The 20,958-nt window shown below is 39.7% G+C and overlaps 1 protein-coding gene across 8 annotated transcripts; it reads left to right on the forward strand.

The window, feature by feature from the left end:
• The first annotated feature begins 5,951 nt into the window (after positions 1 to 5,951).
• LOC135166871 (CLIP-associating protein 1) lies at positions 5,952 to 20,686 on the forward strand. 8 transcript variants are annotated; one of them, XM_064129548.1, is made up of 21 exons: positions 5,952 to 6,883; positions 7,194 to 7,421; positions 9,070 to 9,175; positions 9,250 to 9,421; positions 9,516 to 9,692; positions 10,052 to 10,128; positions 13,935 to 13,966; positions 14,043 to 14,127; positions 14,205 to 14,362; positions 14,442 to 14,678; positions 14,766 to 15,019; positions 15,141 to 15,325; positions 15,769 to 15,894; positions 16,332 to 16,442; positions 16,552 to 16,575; positions 16,732 to 16,827; positions 17,021 to 17,192; positions 17,326 to 17,560; positions 17,851 to 17,916; positions 18,162 to 19,931; positions 20,089 to 20,686. In XM_064129548.1, the coding sequence occupies exons 2-21, from the start codon at positions 7,233 to 7,235 to the stop codon at positions 20,296 to 20,298; spliced, it is 4,482 nt and encodes a 1,493-aa protein (XP_063985618.1). In that variant the 5' UTR covers positions 5,952 to 6,883; positions 7,194 to 7,232; the 3' UTR covers positions 20,299 to 20,686. The 8 variants fall into 8 exon arrangements, with proteins under 8 accessions (XP_063985618.1, XP_063985623.1, XP_063985621.1 ...); XM_064129549.1 differs by having other exon boundaries at positions 5,954 to 6,883; positions 17,341 to 17,560; XM_064129553.1 differs by lacking the exon at positions 17,851 to 17,916.
• The last annotated feature ends 272 nt before the right edge of the window (positions 20,687 to 20,958 follow it).

Consider the following 20,958-nt stretch of genomic DNA (forward strand, 5'->3'; position numbering starts at 1 on the left):
GTTTCTCCACATTACCGACATGATTTCACCCCCGAAGAGACGGGGCGCCACGAATCCTACTGGGGTATCAGCATATCGGCCAAGCCGGTAACGCCTCAGTAGCAGTCCCGCTGCCACGGGGACAAGTCGAGAGTGGAGATATAGGCTTCTGCGCCTTTGAAATGTTTCTTTATGATTTTTCAGCCATAATATGTCGTTTTTAGGTTTACAAAAATTAATTTAAAAGATCTATTTTTCCCGGTCAGGAGAGAAATATTTTCACCTGGCCAGTTAGTTAAGCATGTACCAAGAGCTAAATACAATATTTTAATTGCTATATTGGCGCACAGCGAGCGTCCTCAAATCGCATGCTGTGGACTCGAGTTCGATCCTACCACGAATCCAATGGTGCCAGCCAAATTGTCCTAGCTATGATATTTCCAAAGATATGGGCGAAAAACGGTATGAGCCCGAATCCGGGCCCATTTCGCTCTAGGAGGCCCCGGAGCCGAGAAAAACGCGAAAAACTAGAAAAATCGACTTTAGAAAATTCCCGGACCCCTAGAAAAATCGGAAATCGTCTCACGAATCCAATGGCGCCAGCCAAATTGTCCTAGCTATGATATTTCCAAAGATATGGGCGAAAAACGGTATGAGCCCAAATCCGGGCCCATTTTGCTCTAGGAGGCCCAGGAGCCGAGAAAAACGCGAAAAACTAGAAAAATCGACTTTAGAAAATTCCCGGACCCCTAGAAAAATCGGAAATCGTCTCACGAATCCAATGGCGCCAGCCAAATTGTCCTAGCTATGATATTTCCAAAGATATGGGCGAAAAACGGTATGAGCCAGAATCCGGGCCCATTTTGCTCTAGGAGGCCCAGGAGCCGAGAAAAACGCGAAAAACTAGAAAAATCGACTTTAGAAAATTCCCGGACCCCTAGAAAAATCGGAAATCGTCTCACGAATCCAATGGCGCCAGCCAAATTGTCCTAGCTATGATATTTCCAAAGATATGGGCGAAAAACGGTATGAGCCCAAATCCGGGCCCATTTCGCTCTAGGAGGCCCAGGAGCCGAGAAAAACGCGAAAAACTAGAAAAATCGACTTTAGAAAATTCCCGGACCCCTAGAAAAATCGGAAATCGTCTCACGAATCCAATGGTGCCAGCCAAATTGTCCTAGCTATGATATTTCCAAAGATATGGGCGAAAAACGGTATGAGCCCAAATCCGGGCCCATTTCGCTCTAGGAGGCCCAGGAGCCGAGAAAAACGCGAAAAACTAGAAAAATCGACTTTAGAAAATTCCCGGACCCCTAGAAAAATCGGAAATCGTCTCACGAATCCAATGGTGCCAGCCAAATTGTCCTAGCTATGATATTTCCAAAGATATGGGCGAAAAACGGTATGAGCCCAAATCCGGGCCCATTTCGCTCTAGGAGGCCCAGGAGCCGAGAAAAACGCGAAAAACTAGAAAAATCGACTTTAGAAAATTCCCGGACCCCTAGAAAAATCGGAAATCGTCTCACGAATCCAATGGTGCCAGCCAAATTGTCCTAGCTATGATATTTCCAAAGATATGGGCGAAAAACGGTATGAGCCCAAATCCGGGCCCATTTCGCTCTAGGAGGCCCCGGAGCCGAGAAAAACGCGAAAAACTAGAAAAATCGACTTTAGAAAATTCCCGGACCCCTAGAAAAATCGGAAATCGTCTCACGAATCCAATGGCGCCAGCCAAATTGTCCTAGCTATGATATTTCCAAAGATATGGGCGAAAAACGGTATGAGCCCAAATCCGGGCCCATTTCGCTCTAGGAGGCCCAGGAGCCGAGAAAAACGCGAAAAACTAGAAAAATCGACTTTAGAAAATTCCCGGACCCCTAGAAAAATCGGAAATCGTCTCACGAATCCAATGGTGCCAGCCAAATTGTCCTAGCTATGATATTTCCAAAGATATGGGCGAAAAACGGTATGAGCCCAAATCCGGGCCCATTTCGCTCTAGGAGGCCCAGGAGCCGAGAAAAACGCGAAAAACTAGAAAAATCGACTTTAGAAAATTCCCGGACCCCTAGAAAAATCGGAAATCGTCTCACGAATCCAATGGTGCCAGCCAAATTGTCCTAGCTATGATATTTCCAAAGATATGGGCGAAAAACGGTATGAGCCCAAATCCGGGCCCATTTCGCTCTAGGAGGCCCAGGAGCCGAGAAAAACGCGAAAAACTAGAAAAATCGACTTTAGAAAATTCCCGGACCCCTAGAAAAATCGGAAATCGTCTCACGAATCCAATGGTGCCAGCCAAATTGTCCTAGCTATGATATTTCCAAAGATATGGGCGAAAAACGGTATGAGCCCAAATCCGGGCCCATTTCGCTCTAGGAGGCCCCGGAGCCGAGAAAAACGCGAAAAACTAGAAAAATCGACTTTAGAAAATTCCCGGACCCCTAGAAAAATCGGAAATCGTCTCACGAATCCAATGGTGCCAGCCAAATTGTCCTAGCTATGATATTTCCAAAGATATGGGCGAAAAACGGTATGAGCCCGAATCCGGGCCCATTTCGCTCTAGGAGGCCCCGGAGCCGAGAAAAACGCGAAAAACTAGAAAAATCGACTTTAGAAAATTCCCGGACCCCTAGAAAAATCGGAAATCGTCTCACGAATCCAATGGCGCCAGCCAAATTGTCCTAGCTATGATATTTCCAAAGATATGGGCGAAAAACGGTATGAGCCCAAATCCGGGCCCATTTCGCTCTAGGAGGCCCCGGAGCCGAGAAAAACGCGAAAAACTAGAAAAATCGACTTTAGAAAATTCCCGAACCCCTAGAAAAATCGGAAATCGTCTCACGAATCCAATGGCGCCAGCCAAATTGTCCTAGCTATGATATTTCCAAAGATATGGGCGAAAAACGGTATGAGCCCAAATGCGGGCCCATTTCGCTCTAGGAGGCCCAGGAGCCGAGAAAAACGCGAAAAACTAGAAAAATCGACTTTAGAAAATTCCCGGACCCCTAGAAAAATCGGAAATCGTCTCACGAATCCAATGGCGCCAGCCAAATTGTCCTAGCTATGATATTTCCAAAGATATGGGCGAAAAACGGTATGAGCCCAAATCCGGGCCCATTTCGCTCTAGGAGGCCCCGGAGCCGAGAAAAACGCGAAAAACTAGAAAAATCGACTTTAGAAAATTCCCGGACCCCTAGAAAAATCGGAAATCGTCTCACGAATCCAATGGCGCCAGCCAAATTGTCCTAGCTATGATATTTCCAAAGATATGGGCGAAAAACGGTATGAGCCCAAATCCGGGCCCATTTCGCTCTAGGAGGCCCAGGAGCCGAGAAAAACGCGAAAAACTAGAAAAATCGACTTTAGACAATTCCCGGACCCCTAGAAAAATCGGAAATCGTCTCACGAATCCAATGGTGCCAGCCAAATTGTCCTAGCTATGATATTTCCAAAGATATGGGCGAAAAACGGTATGAGCCCAAATCCGGGCCCATTTTGCTCTAGGAGGCCCAGGAGCCGAGAAAAACGCGAAAAACTAGAAAAATCGACTTTAGAAAATTCCCGGACCCCTAGAAAAATCGGAAATCGTCTCACGAATCCAATGGCGCCGGCCAAATTGTCCTAGCTATGATATTTCCAAAGATATGGGCGAAAAACGGTATGAGCCCAAATCCGGGCCCATTTCGCTCTAGGAGGCCCAGGAGCCGAGAAAAACGCGAAAAACTAGAAAAATCGACTTTAGAAAATTCCCGGACCCCTAGAAAAATCGGAAATCGTCTCACGAATCCAATGGCGCCAGCCAAATTGTCCTAGCTATGATATTTCCAAAGATATGGGCGAAAAACGGTATGAGCCCAAATCCGGGCCCATTTCGCTCTAGGAGGCCCAGGAGCCGAGAAAAACGCGAAAAACTAGAAAAATCGACTTTAGAAAATTCCCGGACCCCTAGAAAAATCGGAAATCGTCTCACGAATCCAATGGCGCCAGCCAAATTGTCCTAGCTATGATATTTCCAAAGATATGGGCGAAAAACGGTATGAGCCCAAATCCGGGCCCATTTCGCTCTAGGAGGCCCCGGAGCCGAGAAAAACGCGAAAAACTAGAAAAATCGACTTTAGAAAATTCCCGGACCCCTAGAAAAATCGGAAATCGTCTCACGAATCCAATGGCGCCAGCCAAATTGTCCTAGCTATGATATTTCCAAAGATATGGGCGAAAAACGGTATGAGCCCAAATCCGGGCCCATTTCGCTCTAGGAGGCCCAGGAGCCGAGAAAAACGCGAAAAACTAGAAAAATCGACTTTAGACAATTCCCGGACCCCTAGAAAAATCGGAAATCGTCTCACGAATCCAATGGTGCCAGCCAAATTGTCCTAGCTATGATATTTCCAAAGATATGGGCGAAAAACGGTATGAGCCCAAATCCGGGCCCATTTTGCTCTAGGAGGCCCAGGAGCCGAGAAAAACGCGAAAAACTAGAAAAATCGACTTTAGAAAATTCCCGGACCCCTAGAAAAATCGGAAATCGTCTCACGAATCCAATGGCGCCGGCCAAATTGTCCTAGCTATGATATTTCCAAAGATATGGGCGAAAAACGGTATGAGCCCAAATCCGGGCCCATTTCGCTCTAGGAGGCCCAGGAGCCGAGAAAAACGCGAAAAACTAGAAAAATCGACTTTAGAAAATTCCCGGACCCCTAGAAAAATCGGAAATCGTCTCACGAATCCAATGGCGCCAGCCAAATTGTCCTAGCTATGATATTTCCAAAGATATGGGCGAAAAACGGTATGAGCCCAAATCCGGGCCCATTTCGCTCTAGGAGGCCCAGGAGCCGAGAAAAACCCGAAAAACTAGAAAAATCGACTTTAGAAAATTCCCGGACCCCTAGAAAAATCGGAAATCGTCTCACGAATCCAATGGTGCCAGCCAAATTGTCCTAGCTATGATATTTCCAAAGATATGGGCGAAAAACGGTATGAGCCCAAATCCGGGCCCATTTTGCTCTAGGAGGCCCAGGAGCCGAGAAAAACGCGAAAAACTAGAAAAATCGACTTTAGAAAATTCCCGGACCCCTAGAAAAATCGGAAATCGTCTCACGAATCCAATGGTGCCAGCCAAATTGTCCTAGCTATGATATTTCCAAAGATATGGGCGAAAAACGGTATGAGCCCAAATCCGGGCCCATTTCGCTCTAGGAGGCCCAGGAGCCGAGAAAAACGCGAAAAACTAGAAAAATCGACTTTAGAAAATTCCCGGACCCCTAGAAAAATCGGAAATCGTCTCACGAATCCAATGGTGCCAGCCAAATTGTCCTAGCTATGATATTTCCAAAGATATGGGCGAAAAACGGTATGAGCCCAAATCCGGGCCCATTTTGCTCTAGGAGGCCCAGGAGCCGAGAAAAACGCGAAAAACTAGAAAAATCGACTTTAGAAAATTCCCGGACCCCTAGAAAAATCGGAAATCGTCTCACGAATCCAATGGTGCCAGCCAAATTGTCCTAGCTATGATATTTCCAAAGATATGGGCGAAAAACGGTATGAGCCCAAATCCGGGCCCATTTCGCTCTAGGAGGCCCAGGAGCCGAGAAAAACGCGAAAAACTAGAAAAATCGACTTTAGAAAATTCCCGGACCCCTAGAAAAATCGGAAATCGTCTCACGAATCCAATGGTGCCAGCCAAATTGTCCTAGCTATGATATTTCCAAAGATATGGGCGAAAAACGGTATGAGCCCAAATCCGGGCCCATTTCGCTCTAGGAGGCCCAGGAGCCGAGAAAAACGCGAACCGCCCTGCCCCCCCTGAAAGACTTCGATGAAATTGCCAATGAGCGAGAGAGAAATATCTTTCCCCCTCTCTCTTCCTATGTCACTCACACTGGGTTATTCACGTCAGTAGTACTCGTGGCGCCCCGTCTCCTCGGGGGTGAAATCGTGTCGGTAATGTGGAGAAACTGGCGTCAGTCTAACCCCCCGAACTGAGCCTCTACTTTGGTCTATCCTCTTTGCCCCGAACTGAGCCTCTACTTTGGTCTATCCTCTTTGGTCTGGAATTTGAAAATTGAAAAAAAAAACACTGGTGCGCCACCAACCTTGGAAACATCCAACTACTGCGTCCACCCAACGACAATGAATGTAAAAAAAAATCAGTTGAGTTTCCCGACCAACCAAAATGGCGGTGCTTGCGGCGAGTGTCTCGATGGTGTCGAATCGTTGAGGAGTTGAAAGTTTTTCAATCCTTGAAAACTAAACAAAAAATCTCTAATACGTTAATAAAACAATTAAAGACTTTTGTCAAATCTCATTGAGTGCAGTGAAGTGTTAAAAACGAACGAAAATCAGTGAAGACGCGGTTAAATCTTTCTGGCCAGGATCGTAGGCTTCTCGGACAAGTGAAGCCCTCAGACGAATTCTGTGTGGCAAGGGCTCATCATAAAAGCCAAAAAAACCCATCGACATTCTCCTCGGGAATTCTGAAGTGTCATTTAAAATATTGAAAACAACCAAATACATAAATAACCAAATTTTTATGATAATTTTCGTGCCTCGTCAGGTATTGCTCGGCCCTCCTCTGTGCTTATCACCAGTGTTTATAAACTTCTTGGTGCCTCCACAAACTCTGTCACAATTATTTATAATTAATCAGCCAAGTTCGTTGGCACATTACCATTGTCGTCGTTAACACGCCATCTTAACCTTTTCCCATTTATTCCTTTTGGATCCATTTATTTTCGTAAATGATTCAGTGATTCTGCAACTCAAGTTACGTACCCGTAGTTGATTGTAGACTACGTGAGGATCATGTTTGCACTTGGGATGGGCCAATGACCGGCTCTGGGGGAGGACTATAAAATAACGAATTTCTGCGTTTCTTTAGTCGTTGAAAAGATTGAACGTTTTCCAGGTTTGTTTTATTTATTTATTTTTTCATTTGACGGTCTGAGAAATTATTCTTTTTCCAAGGTTATGATGAGGGGGTGAGGCCGCATTGTAATTTCATGGAGGGGAATGAGAGTGAATTGGGATGAAGTACATCGAATACGAAATTAAAAATCATCAATAAAATTTAGCCACATTTTCTGAGACATCATCAGAGCTTTAGATTTCCAGATAAATTAAAAAATCCATTAAAAATCCATCAAAAATAATATATTTCTTCAGTCTTGAAAGAAGTTGAGTTACTCATTTTCATCTAGTGAATTTATTGGTTTCAGAAGTTGAAAATTACAATTCGGTAGTGAATTGTTCTCAGCATGGCTTTGAACCCACGAGACATGGATGGCTTCATGCCCCTGCTGTCCACTTCGGACATAAAAACGAAGATGACAGTGGGTAATAATTTGTTGAATTACCTCAGCGATCCTAATAACAGCATCGAGTGCCAGGACATCGGGTTGTTTATTGATAATGTCATCTCGTGGCTGCACAACGGCAATGCCAAGGTAATCGTCACTATTTTATCATGATTAATAGTCTCGTTAACGAGTGATTCGAAGGAATGACTAAGAATGTAAGAAATTTTATGCTCTACAAACAGCATCTGTTCCAAAGATGTGTGTACACTTTTTCAATTTTTTCACCATTTATTTATTAATTACAATTACAATTCATTTACTTTTCACAACTTCTTATTTATTCTTGATAAGCACTCTATGAAACTTTGTAAGGTTTGTCATCAATTTGAACGTTAATAGCTTCCATTTATTGACACTAATTAATATTGAATTATTCATAGACGTTATAGAATTTTATTATATTTTAAAATCGATTTTTCAGCGCTCGAATATTAAGAAATAAAATTATAGCGATAGAAAAAATTCTAGATTGAAGCATATATGCTAATTGACATGAAAAAATGATTATTCGAAGGCCCTGAATTTCCGAGCAATTATTTATTTACGCAGACATTCAATTGAAAAATCAGGGGTCGTTGAATCCTTGACTACATTGGAATAGACTCCTCCTTATTTCTGTTTTCTTGAGAAAGAAGAAATTCTCGTACTGATTTATCATGTCACTCGATTTTGTGTGATGCAATCCTTTTCCTTTTGAAGTAAACGTGATTTTCCAGTTTGCTTTATATGGAAAATCGAGACTTTCACACCTTTTTTGATGACAGAAACACTAGGACTTTTGTCCGGAGTTCTGCACTATTTTTTTGAATTCTTCGGGCGTGACGAAGTGGGGGAGCACAGGGAAACTCTGGTGCCCCAAAAATTTTACACACAATCGAGAAGTTCGAGGCGTACAAATACAAATTACACATTTCAATTTTTACACCACTGCCACGACTATCTCATAATTTTTGTATTTTGTGGCATGGGATTGCACACACGCACGTATTTTTGAAAAATACTTTGTATATGTGATATGTATTTCTTAAAGTGTCTGGAGTATTTTAACAAAATAATTGCTGGGGTACAAAAAATTCAGCAAACCCTCCGGCCCCTCCAGCATGTAAAGTCATTCTTCATTTTCAACACGATCATTGACTGGTGACGTCAGTGAGTCTAATGTCCCACTGTTGATGGTATCAAACAACAAAAAAGTCATCTGGACTGATTTCCAATAATGCACGATCGCCTGATCACCCGCCTACGTCGTTTAGAATGCAAAGAAAGGAAGAACGTGTGTGTCGTCCGAGTCAGTTAGCTCGTTCACTCCTATATTTAGCTCGCATCCTTTTTTTTTCTTTCATCAAATTTGTTCATTTATTTACCCTCTCTCTTGAATGTTCTAAATGACTTTTCTTCTCTGCAAAAAATTCAATAGATTTGCTCATTTGATATGGATAAATAAGAGGGGAGGGAGGCATGTGTACTTTTTTGTGGAGTGGGATAGAACGATTGGACTCGATTCATGCCAAGGTCCAGCTGTTCTCCATCGTCGTCCTGTCCTTGCTCATTTTCTTAAATTTCGTGGTCTCTCTATTTGAGTTTGATTTTTTACGTCGGCTTTTTTCATTTCCAATTCGATTTCTATCCATTACTCTTTTAGTTTCCCTATGTTTTTAATATTAAAGAGATATTGTTGTCCGAGATAATAAGATAGTAATTTTATTATTTATAAAAAATTTTTTTTTCGCTCCAGATTGTCCAAAATGGTCTCGAAATATTGACTCAGATAGCGGACAGAATGGGGCATGACTTTCGCCCTTATCTTACGACAATCATCCAGCCGACAATTGACAGATTGGGTATGTATCTCAATAATTTATTGACAATATCATTCACAATCGATCACGTCACAGAATGGTAATTGTTATTTCAGGTGATAGCAAAGACACAACCCGCGAGAAGGCACGATTGGTGCTGTTGAAGCTGATGGAGAAGGGAAGCATGACACCACAGCAGCTTCTTGACAAACTCCACACTGCATTCAGTCATAAAAATGCGAAACTGAGGGAGGAGTCCCTTATTTTACTCAGTACCACACTTGATGAGTACGTGAATTAATTATAATATTTTTCGATACACAAATTACATTAAAATTGTAATTTATTCAATTTTGACTTCTGGATTTTTTTTGTTCTTCAGACATGGTGCGGATGATATGGCCTTGTCTGCAGTGATCCCCAGCATTGTCAAATTACTTTCAGATCCAAATGAAAAAGTACGGGAAACTGCTGTCACTACAGTTGTTAATATTTACAGACACGTTGGTGAAAAATTTCGAAATGATTTGCAGCGAAAACACAATTTACCACAAGCTAAGTAAGTCTCGAAGAAACTTGCAAAGATTCGAATGGGGCTCTTGCATGATAATTTTATTGGGTATAAAAGCCGAGTAAGAAAAATATTAGATACGCATTTTATTAATTGAGAAAATAATGAAAAATTTATGAGGTATAGGATATTAAAACTTCTACGCTATGATGATGTGAGCTCTTGATTATTCATTTTCTTCATGACAAAAAAATGCGTAGTCAATATTTTTTATCGAGTTTGTAAATTTCATCAGGTTTTTGATAATAAAAATCATGCAACAACCCAATTACTGAATAAACCAACGGAGAATGAAGAATACTTTGTACCCATACCAATTAATATTTTTTTCTTGTTTTTGTCATCAGAATGCAACTTTTGGTGGAGAGATTCGAGCAAGTGAAGGCTGATCACGATTTTATGCCGATGGTGACGAATTTTGAACGTGAGTAAATAGTATAATTAATTAATATTAATTCGCCAGACAGTTGCCTTGATTTTATTCACTGCCTGAATATCTGTAGTTTGCTTTAATATCTAGAATTTCTGAGCAATGACAGTTCGGTTTTTATATACAATTTATTATAATGAGAAAATTTGTATCCAGTCAGATTAAGAATTCACATTCATGATATCGTAATTTATTATCCAAAAAAATTTCATGCTAAAGTTCAACCGAATGGTGGAAACACTGTAATGGAATTTGGAATTAGTTGTAACTCCATATGTTCAGTTCCAATTATATCTTTCGCCTAGATTTTTTTCCATTCGATATTCACGCTCTACCTCCTGTGCTCAAATTTCGGATCATCGTGTCAGGTATCGCCACTGAATATTCATGGAATCAATAGAAATGAATAATCCGTAGATAATTGAATATGAATTTTTCATAAAGAGAGAGAGAGAGAGAGAGAGAGAAAGACATACACACGTAATTAATTATGTTTTCTAACAGCCATTCTTTTAAATCTCCGATGGTCATGAATAAGTACTTGAAACTGGTTAAACTCTCGACAACTCTATTTTTTAGGCGCGAAATTGAATAGAACAATTGAATAAATATGGCAAATACGCCAGAAGTTCAGTGATTGAGTCTAGTAAACATATTAACTCGTCTGAAAAATGAAAAGATGTCTCTCGTGTCAGAAGATTTATCCTTGAGAAACCTGTTTCACAATAATAGCTAAACATTCCATGAAGATCGAATATTATTCCCAGGGTGGGTATTAAACTTATATCCTACATTTAGAGTCATTAATTCATGCATCAACATCCATCTCATCTGGATAATCGAGTTTGAATGGTCAACGGGTTTTTACAAAATTAAAATCTCAATCATTCTCGACCGAATGAAAGAGAAAAATTAATTCGTACTTAATGATGAATGGGAATTAATGAACAATTCATCATTGAATTGAACAAAAATAAACACGTCATCATTGAAACTGAGTTGTAAGTAAATTATCCAAGAAATAGTCATCGAGATTCATCATCATTACAAAGGACATTTTTACGGTCTTCTTTTAATGTTTGTTTGGTAATTATCGGGTTTTAAAAGTCTTGAACATAGAACTAAAAAAATCACCAGTTGAATGTGTTATGCGATGACGATCTATTATCGATTGCGTCACGAGTGGGCTTGGTTGAGGAGCATCATAAGTTGATTTAACAAACCTTATTCTTGAATGTCAAAGCAACCGTGAAAAATAGACTCGTCGAGGATAATCAGTGTGAAAATATTGTTGCCCGCTGATATCTCCATTTCAAAGGACATTCTTCATACGTGACACAAGAGCAAAATTTATTGTTCAGAGAATTTATTTTTGTGAGGCTCGGAATGGATAAATCTGTTCTTATTATTATAACAATACATTTTCTAAGTATTGACATACATTTTGCATTGCGCTCTGGATTATTAATTCTGCCTCACAATTTTTCACATCACTTCGATACTGAAGCCCTAAGATATTGTCATGAAAATTCCGAATGAGTCAATATCGAGTTGTAAATACCTCTAGGAATCTCTCGCGTGCACTTCTGTGCCTCCTCAATACACGCCTTTCACTTTTCGCACATGTGCAGACGTACAATGATTTCAAGAAAGCAAATTCATAGGGTAATGAGAACTATCGAGTGGTTGAAAGCAATTTTATGGTTTCTTAATTAAATTATTTGTGTGTATTTACGTCCATTATTTATAAGCAATCACGATCGGTTGTTCTAGAATCTTTAAAAAAATTAAAACTCAATTTTGAATAATGACATCAATATATACGTCTATATATTGTTTTTTTTTCATACAAATGAACTTCCACAAACGTAAGAAATTCTAAGAAAATTCATCGGTGGTTTTAGTTTTATTTCTCAATTGAAAATATTGAATGAAGAAGTTTATTCCAATTCTTCTTGGTTTATTCCCATTCCATCTAGAATTACGTAAAGCGACCGTAAATTTTCGTCTTTTGTTTTCCTCTTTATCTCTCCTTATGTAATTTTCTTTATGTACACTGACTATTGCTCAGACAAGCGAGTAGGTGAAGGTACTGATTAACCGTGGATTAAACAAGAGGAATTCGACATAGAAATTTCTTCATAAAACGAAAAATAAGAAAAAATGACAGCAATGACGTAATTTTCCTATTCATCAATTTTTCCCTCGTCCAATGTTTATGTAACCAATCATGAAAGATTCCGAGAGGAATCCTCACCTTGAAATTTGCAATCGTAGAATAATTCCGTTACTGACGATTTTTTCAAATGCAAATTTTCCCTACGTGCAAACAGCAGCCAATTAATTATTAAAATAATTTTTTTAATGAATCTCACGATTACCCAAATCAAACGACCAATTCATAGAGGAAGGTCGGACCCTTCTCCTCTTTTTCTTCTCTCTCTCTCCTCATTTTCCCTCCCCCACTGTCGTGTCACTCCCCTACCCGACCTTTATCAACACAACTGAAACGCTATGGATGAAAACTTTACTCACGAACAATTTTGCGGTGATGTAGTTTACTAGCAGACGTATTACATTGCCTATTGTTATCCTCTCTATTCAAATAAAAATTAACGGTCAATTATCTAGTGATAATTAACGAGCACGCGATTGAATGATTGAGATCATTTTCAATTTTTAAAAAATAATTTTTTAAGTGTGATTTTGGTTTGACAAAAATTATTTAGTACTATTTTCGTTGTAAAGATGTTGATTTATCTTTCAAGCTGAAAATCTATTGAATATAAAATAAATTTATTGAAACCTCAAAGTGGCAGTAAAATGGCAAACAGATAGACAATTTACTGGGGCAAAAAACGTGGCAGAGATTTTTCATTAATTGGAATTGTGACTTTGGGAAGTGGTGAATAACAAGGAATTTAAAAACTTATATAAAGCATTGTTAAATTACTTTCATCGTGCCTAAGAGAGGGCGAATAAATTTCCCACTGGCTGACAACAGCTAGACAAGCCGCCGCGTGTGTTTTACACTTTCTCGAGCATTATTTTCACCTCTAGTTGTTGAATGAGTATTAATCAGCTTCAGGGACGACAAAATATTTTATTTAAGTCAATCTGACAAGATTAACTTCGTCAACAATTTCTAAAATCGAAAAATCCCTCGTTATCATGAGCGCCTTGATAATCTACACCATAAAGTCATTGGTGTTCCGAGAAAATTGAGTTTAATTCAGTAGTTATAGTCGAAGGACTTCTTAAACGTGTGCTCATAACTTTAATACCCGTAAAACCATCCTAAAGTGAATTTAATTTATTAATAGTAGAAAAAGTACTTCTATTATCACCTACTAAGTAAAATTCCCCGGTACAATTACATGCCATGAAAAAATGTACGGAACTGCAAGTGTTGTGGTACCACAGCGTCAGTCAGTGAATCTTCACAGGCATAGATGTGCACATCGTGGCCTGATTAGGTATCCGAGTGTTGATAAAAAAATCTGGGACCCCAGTAGCACTTGGATACTTCAATGGGACAATATTGTCAAGCATCCTGGGGCTAGGGCACGTGGATGCCATTGTGATATTCATAAACCCCTGTGGTTGTACTCAGATTTAGGTATCACTCAAAGTATTCGTTACTGACTTGCAAAGAACAATATATCTGTGCACAAATTTATTATTTTAAATATATCAGGGATTTGAAAATTACTATTCTGATTTATTTATTTGCACCTTTTGAGTTCTTGTTGACAAAAATCCTGATTTTAATATTTTATGGCCACAATTTTTTTTTGCAGTTGGAAAAGAACATGACGAACCTGACAGAGCTGTGAGTAAAAAAAATCTATCTAGATTTTTTTTTAATAAAAAAGTCACTAATCCTCTTGTTCCTTTTTCTTTTATAGATTAAATCAGCACCAGTCAAACGAGTAAAAAGTGTGCTCCAAAAGAAGAGCCAGTTCGGACCAGCTTCGAAGCTGCCATCAGTGGGTGAGTTGAGAAAAAAGAGCTCATGAGGTAAAAGTTAAATAATTTGTAATTCACGGAAACGATTTTTTTGTCTCAAGGAGGAGCTGGTGCGATTGACGAGGAAACCTTTCTCACTGCGTTTGAGGACGTTCCTAGTGTTCATTTATTCTCCCCACGTGACCTCGAGGATCAAATCAAGGTGATTCGAGAGACTATTGGTGATGACAAGAAAGACTGGAACCAAAGAATTGATAGTGTGAGTAAAATAATCTCAATTGCATTTTGTTTAAACGACAAATAAAAAAAATTGACGAGATTTTTGCTATAATTTTCAGTTGAAAAAATTACGTGGCATCCTCTTGGCTGGTGGTGCGAATAATGAAAACTTCATGGATTTATTGAAGAGTTTGCAAAATAGTTACGAGGGTGCAATTACAGACTTACGATCCCAAGTTGTCAAAGAGGCTTGCATAACCCTTGCATTTCTGAGTCGGCACCTCAAGAACAAATTTGCTGCTTTTATAGAGGGTTTGCTAGGGCCTCTCATGAATCTCATACAAAATAGTGCTAAGGTATGAAGACCACTCATTACATAACAATATTAAAAACTAAATAAATGAAAAGAAAAGAAAATACAATTATAAATGCGAAATTTCCAGATTATGGCGACATCGGGAGCTGTCGCTCTCAGGTTTATCTTGCAGAACACTCAGAGTAGTCGCTTCATTCCCATTATTTCCGCCTCATTATCTAGTAAGAGTAGGGACATCAGGAGAGCAGCTTGTGAATATATTGCCCTGATGCTGCAAGGCTGGCCTACGACACTCCTTCAGAAACAACTGAAAATCCTTCAGGAGACGATTGGGAAGGGGGTAGCGGATTCCGATGCAGAGGCTAGAGTATTTGCAAGGAAGTACGTATTTCTTCGTCTTATGTTAATTATTAATTCAATAATTCACTAATATTAGTTGATTACCCTAGCCATGGAATATTTTTTTTATTAATCAACTTTTTCCACCGTTTGTCCGATTCAGAGCATATTGGGCATTTCGAGATCACTTCCCCGATCAAGCGGAGGCACTTTTGAACACCATGGACAGCAATTGCAAGCGTACATTATTATCACAGAGCAACAGTGGGAGCGTAAACAGTCTCAACGCAGTCACCCGAACCTCTTCAATACCTCCTAGACCTACCAGACCCGCCATGAGTGCAGCAGGTAATTCACAATTAAATATTGCTACCCTAGTCCTGCTGATCGTGTAAATTGGATGGCAATTACCATCAGGCCATAAAAAAATACAGTCAAACTATTCTAATTGAATTGAATCGAATTGAATTGAATTTGTTTTCCTTTGGATTGAAAATAATTATTTTGAAAGATCCAAAATCAAACAGCCTTTGATTTGAAACAGGATTGATATTTTCTGCTCTAATAGTAACTAGCCACTCTCTTACACACCCTCTCTATAAAAAATCATAGTTTTTCCTGAAGACGAAACCAATTTTTTTTATTGCCTCCAATGTGCTGCTCTCATGCTCTCTCATTTTTTTTCTCCTCATGCTGGCTCATGACCATACAATGCTGGACATTACCATTGCAATGAATTAATCTCGTTATTTAAAAAATGTTGAATTAAAATAATTGAAAAATACGAGAAGGCAGCACGGAAAATCTTCATCAGACTCAAAGTCCACCACATGGGCCACTGAAAAGGACACCATCACTGCCACGTTCTTATCGTCAGTCTGGAATTCCAGTACTCCAAAGACCAACTGACAATTACTGTAATTCTTTTCATAGTTATCATTTGGTTATTATCATTAATTATTCTATTCACAGCATTAACATTATCACAACATTGTATATTGATGTGCACTTCTGGTTGATTGGGGGATGAAAGGATTTAACTTTATTTTTGTTTTCGAATGGTGCCTTTGTAATAATTTCAATTGAACAATTGGGGAAAAAATGACCATTCGTAAGCAAAGTTTTAATTAATTACCAGAAATAACTCTACGTAATACAGGAGGAATTTTTCATTTGTTATATTTTTATAATTTATAACAAGAGATTCGACAGATTGTATGGTTCCCTCTTGTCTCTTGAGACAATTATTTGTTGAGTTATAATTAAAAAATAACGGAGTAGGGAACCTTCAAACAGAATTTTTTAATGAGCCAATGAAATTTAATTTTCACTGTTATTTTTCCACTGCTTCAAGGTCGCGTATCGCCAGGACCTCGGTCTAACAGTGCTATTGACCTGAATGCCGCAAGGAGAGCTCAAGCGAGAGCTCTGTATGGTAATCTCAACCGCAACAAAGTCACTTCCCGTAAGTAATTATTCAATGATTTTTCTGCTACATTAAATTGATAATGAAAGAATTAATGGAAGAATTAAATACTGTGTATTGAACAATTTCAATTGTTCACGTGGAATAGATAATGACCATCAGAATAGACAAGGTACCGATTCATATATTGTGCCTTTATTAATATTTTGTTTTTATTGCAAATTATATTAAAAAATGTTGATATATTTTATTTGCAGTACAAATTTTGAAGTCTAATCACTGATTTATTGATTAATCATTAATTAATTATTTTTCTAATAACTTTTAGCTCGGTCAGTGCGGCCATTGGACTCGGCAGTCCCTGCGAGTCCTGAGAGAAGTGCCAGAACTAAAACCAGAGTGTCAGGGGTTTCTCAATCTCAACGTAAGAAATGACAGTTTTTTTCTAGCCAATTTATATGACTTTTGGGTTTTTTTCGGTCATGTCAAATCAGGAAATTGAAAGTTTTATTCTCACGAATAAAATAATTCGGAAACTATATGAGGTTTTTTTTTGTTATTCAACATCGAAAAGACAATTACGTATTCTAATTTCTCGAATTTCTTAATTATTTCAGCAAGTAGTAGGTCATGTTCGCCGTCATCAAGGCTCAGTTATGCAACGTATAACCGGGATGGGGACTCACTAGTTCCTAGGCCACGAAGACTATCGGGCCAAGGAATGAGAAGTTCAGAGAACAGTCGTGACCCAAGTCCCCAGAGATTTGGAAGTTTAGCGTCAAAATTAAGGTATAAAAAAAATTTCAGTTATTTCAGAAGAAAAAAGCAAAATCTAATAACATCGCACATTTGTATAGTTTATCATTTAAAAAACCATACAGCAGCTAATTCTAATACTTGAATAAATCAAAATTAATCACAGATGTCCAACTTCCAGGAGTAGGAATGTCTACGCATCTCCAAGGGCACCAGTTATGGCCGAGAAGATGCTCCAACGTTCGAGAGAGGCAGAATCAGCTCTGGCTGATGCTCTATCTTTCGATACCAATGATCATCATCACTCGAGGTCCCAGCGAAAAGGGGATCACAGTGACGAAAGTGAAACCAGCAGTATATGCTCGGAGAGAAGTATGGATAACTTCCGGAGACCTAGTGACGTAAGTAATAAAATGAATAAATAAATAAAAATTGTCGTCTCAAGGAATTACTTCACATCAACTGATTTAATTTCTCATGATTCCGAAATTCATTGTCATGTAAGACTGACGACATTGTGTTGTGTTGAAAATTATCCTGGCTGCATGTCACTAATGTGTTTTGTTTATTTTAATTGTTTATGTTGCTCGACCGTTTATTTTCCAAATGATTTTTCGTTGGATTGCTTTTTGTCTGGGAAAAATACACCTAAACATCGTCATTATCATCACTGGGAATTACAATAATTTAGTCGTACTCGTGGAGCGGTTCACAGCAGAGACTCTACCGGGATCTGTGGGAGCCTTCAGTTCCAAAGGTTCGTCATTTGATAATTTTTGTTGATATTTTCTTTTATAATAAAACCTTGCTCACTTGAAATTTATCACGAAAAATGAAATTCGTTTACATATTCTTCCTGCTAAGTGGAAGCTCAGTAAATAGTCACCCCGTAGAGGCCAATAAAATTCTTAGAGCCACCAAACTTTACGCAAATAAAAGTCATTCCCATCAGGCTCAATTTCTAAACTGATGCATTAAAAAAAAAAATTTTCTCCCCCTCAGGACATCAAAGAAATAATAGAATACTGCAATAGAAAGCACTGGGGCGAGCGCAAGGAGGGCCTCATAGATCTCCAACAATTTTTATCCAACGGTAACACCTTATCAGCGACTGAGTTACGCAACATAACCGACATATTCACAAAAATGTTCATGGACTCGCACACAAAAGTCTTCAGTTTATTCTTGGATACGTTGAACGAACTCATAGTGACCCACCACGAAGACTTGGGTGATTGGCTCTACGTTCTCTGCACGAAATTACTGAATAAATCGGGAACAGATTTATTGACATCCATTCAAACGAAGATCAACCGGACCCTCGACGTTATTCGGGACTACTTCCCAGGGGAGCAGCTTCTGCCCTGTATAATGCGTTTTCTCACCGATCCAACTCAGAAGCCAAATTCTCGTGTGAAAACCTCGACCCTAAATTTCCTGACCCACGCAGCAGAGTCATCGGACCCATCAGCTCTCAATTCATCCTGCAAGTCAGCGCTAGTTCGCCTCCTGGATTGGACGAACGACGTCAAGTCCCAGGACGTTCGTCGTCACGCCCAGGAGTCTGTCATTGCCCTATACAATCTCAATCCCCCTCAGTTCCCCATGATCCTGAATGAACTCCCCCAACTGTATCAGGACATCGCAATGCCCATCATCCAGACGCACCTGCGACGCTCGTCAACATCAGCCTCTGCTTCAGCTTCAGCGTCAGCCTCGACCTCGACACCAGCTTCACCAAACACTCATCTCCCCACGAAACACTACTACACACCCCCCTCTCCCCTGAAGACACCCCACCGACCCCTAGAGAGTGCCAACTGCCTCGACAACTCCCATGACGACGAGAGTCTCAACGCAGAGGAATTCTACAAGTCCCTGAGGAAGACAACAGCGGAAATTCAGAACTTCAGCTTCGAGAGAATGGAGGGAGCTGCCACCTCCAAGGATTCGGGTATATCAAACATGGCGGACGTTGAGGAGAGAATTGAGTGCTTGACAATGTCCAATTCTGGAAGATCATCGTCAGTCTCCTCACCCACCCAGAGGATGAGATCAGTCAGCTCGACGATAGTCAATGGCAATGGCAGTGACACAATTGCTGGTGATCTGATTCTCCCCAACAGAAGAAATAATGGACTGATGGACGCCGCGGACGGTGGTGGCAGTGCTGGCAGCTGTCCAAGGGGACCTGAGTTTTTCAACAAGAGCTTGAGACTGTTACAGAGTGACGTTGAACCTGCTGAAAAAGCCAGTGTACTTCAGGAGTTCCAGAGCTATGTCCGAGGGGATGGGGCACAGTATATCAAACTCCAATTCAAAAAATTCCTCAAGACAATGCTGGATCTCCTGGCGACTAATAATAAACCTCTGGAGATCGAAGTGTTGAAGACACTCGTTGAAATGCTGAGGTGTAAGGAGCTCCTTGACAATTTCCAGCCTTATGTTGAGCTACTTGTCATCAAGGTGCTGGATGAGCATAAACCTGATGCTTATGATCCTAATTCGGGGAGCCCCAGACGAGGAGGACATGGGGCTACTGTTGGCTCAACGAAGCCTCTACAGCTGCTCAAAGCTGCCGAGGATTGTGCTGCTGTGATAGCCACTGTATTGCCTCCTTCTCATATTATTCATCTGGCTCTACCGACCATTCAGACAGAGCCATTTCCAAGAAATGTCGCTGCCATTAAAATGATACAGAATCTTGTTGAGCATGGAGGAAAAAATGCCATCGAGGGACAGTTGGATGGCATTATGAACACATTGATGCTGGTAATAATTTTATATCGTCATTTTATTTTTTATTCGCTTTATTAAATGAGAATATGTGAAACTCAATTAACTGAGAAATGAAAAAAAAATCGGGCCAAAGGGGGGTACATGACTTTAGGTTATTGGTTGAATTGTCAATAACGTATTTTTTTTTTAGGCTTACGACAACAACGAAAGTGTGGTGCGCAAGGCCTCTGTTTTCTGCATGGTAGCGATTCATGCAGCAATAGGCGAGGAGGCCTTTGAGCCATACAAAAAAAATCTCTACGGTGGTAAGCTGAAGCTTCTGAATATTTACATTCAAAAGGCCCAGGAGGCGTCCAGCAGTCAATCGTCAAGTCCACGCAGTAATCACAGTAGAAATTAACTAAGAACAAGCGCCGCGACTCTACGTGTTGCAATATTAAGACGTTTCTCGCGTATGCAACAGAGACATCGATTGTTACTGCTAAAATTCAATTGGTAAACAGAAAAAAAAATGTTTAAATAAAGATCAATCAAGAAGCAGTTGTTGATTAGAAAGCCGCTTTTGCGCCCAAAAATATGTATACAATACAATAATAACAGCAGAGCGAGAGAGAGGAGGAGATGGAGGTGATAAAGAAAAAATGTAAATAAAGAAGAAAAAACATGTTTTTAATTGAGTCAAAGCGCATTTCCCGGTGAATTTGCGTCCAATTAATTTATTATCAGTCTATTAACGATCGTAATGCTTTCATTTTTCAGTATCAATAAATCATTAATAATTTCGTCGATCCAATCGTCTTAAATTTGGTACTGACATTGCACCTACTCTTCGATTGTGGATTATTTTGATGAGGGGGTTTGCGTCGAGTGATTATTTTTCGCTTTTTTTTCAATTGAAATAACTCGTTCTCAAAATAATGACGTTTTACCATTTTTCAATCCAGAAAATCACAACATCTGTGCCATTTTTTTTCTCCTGTTCTGATTTTTTTTCTTCAGTATTACTGTTGATATATATATATATATAAAAAACCGCGAATATTTCTTTCGTTTTTCTTTT

Source organism: Diachasmimorpha longicaudata, chromosome 10 (assembly GCF_034640455.1).
Source record: "Diachasmimorpha longicaudata isolate KC_UGA_2023 chromosome 10, iyDiaLong2, whole genome shotgun sequence".
NCBI classification, from domain to species: domain Eukaryota; kingdom Metazoa; phylum Arthropoda; class Insecta; order Hymenoptera; family Braconidae; genus Diachasmimorpha; species Diachasmimorpha longicaudata.

Bases quoted from the DNA above. Each gene is read 5' to 3' on its own strand.
- LOC135166871 (XM_064129548.1), top strand. From the start codon at position 7,233: ATGGCTTTGAACCCACGAGACATGGATGGCTTCATGCCCCTGCTGTCC. The intron at 9,422-9,515 runs GTACGTGAATTA...TTTGTTCTTCAG, and splicing joins CTCAGTACCACACTTGATGA to ACATGGTGCGGATGATATGG. The intron at 14,128-14,204 runs GTGAGTTGAGAA...TTTTGTCTCAAG, and splicing joins TTCGAAGCTGCCATCAGTGG to GAGGAGCTGGTGCGATTGAC.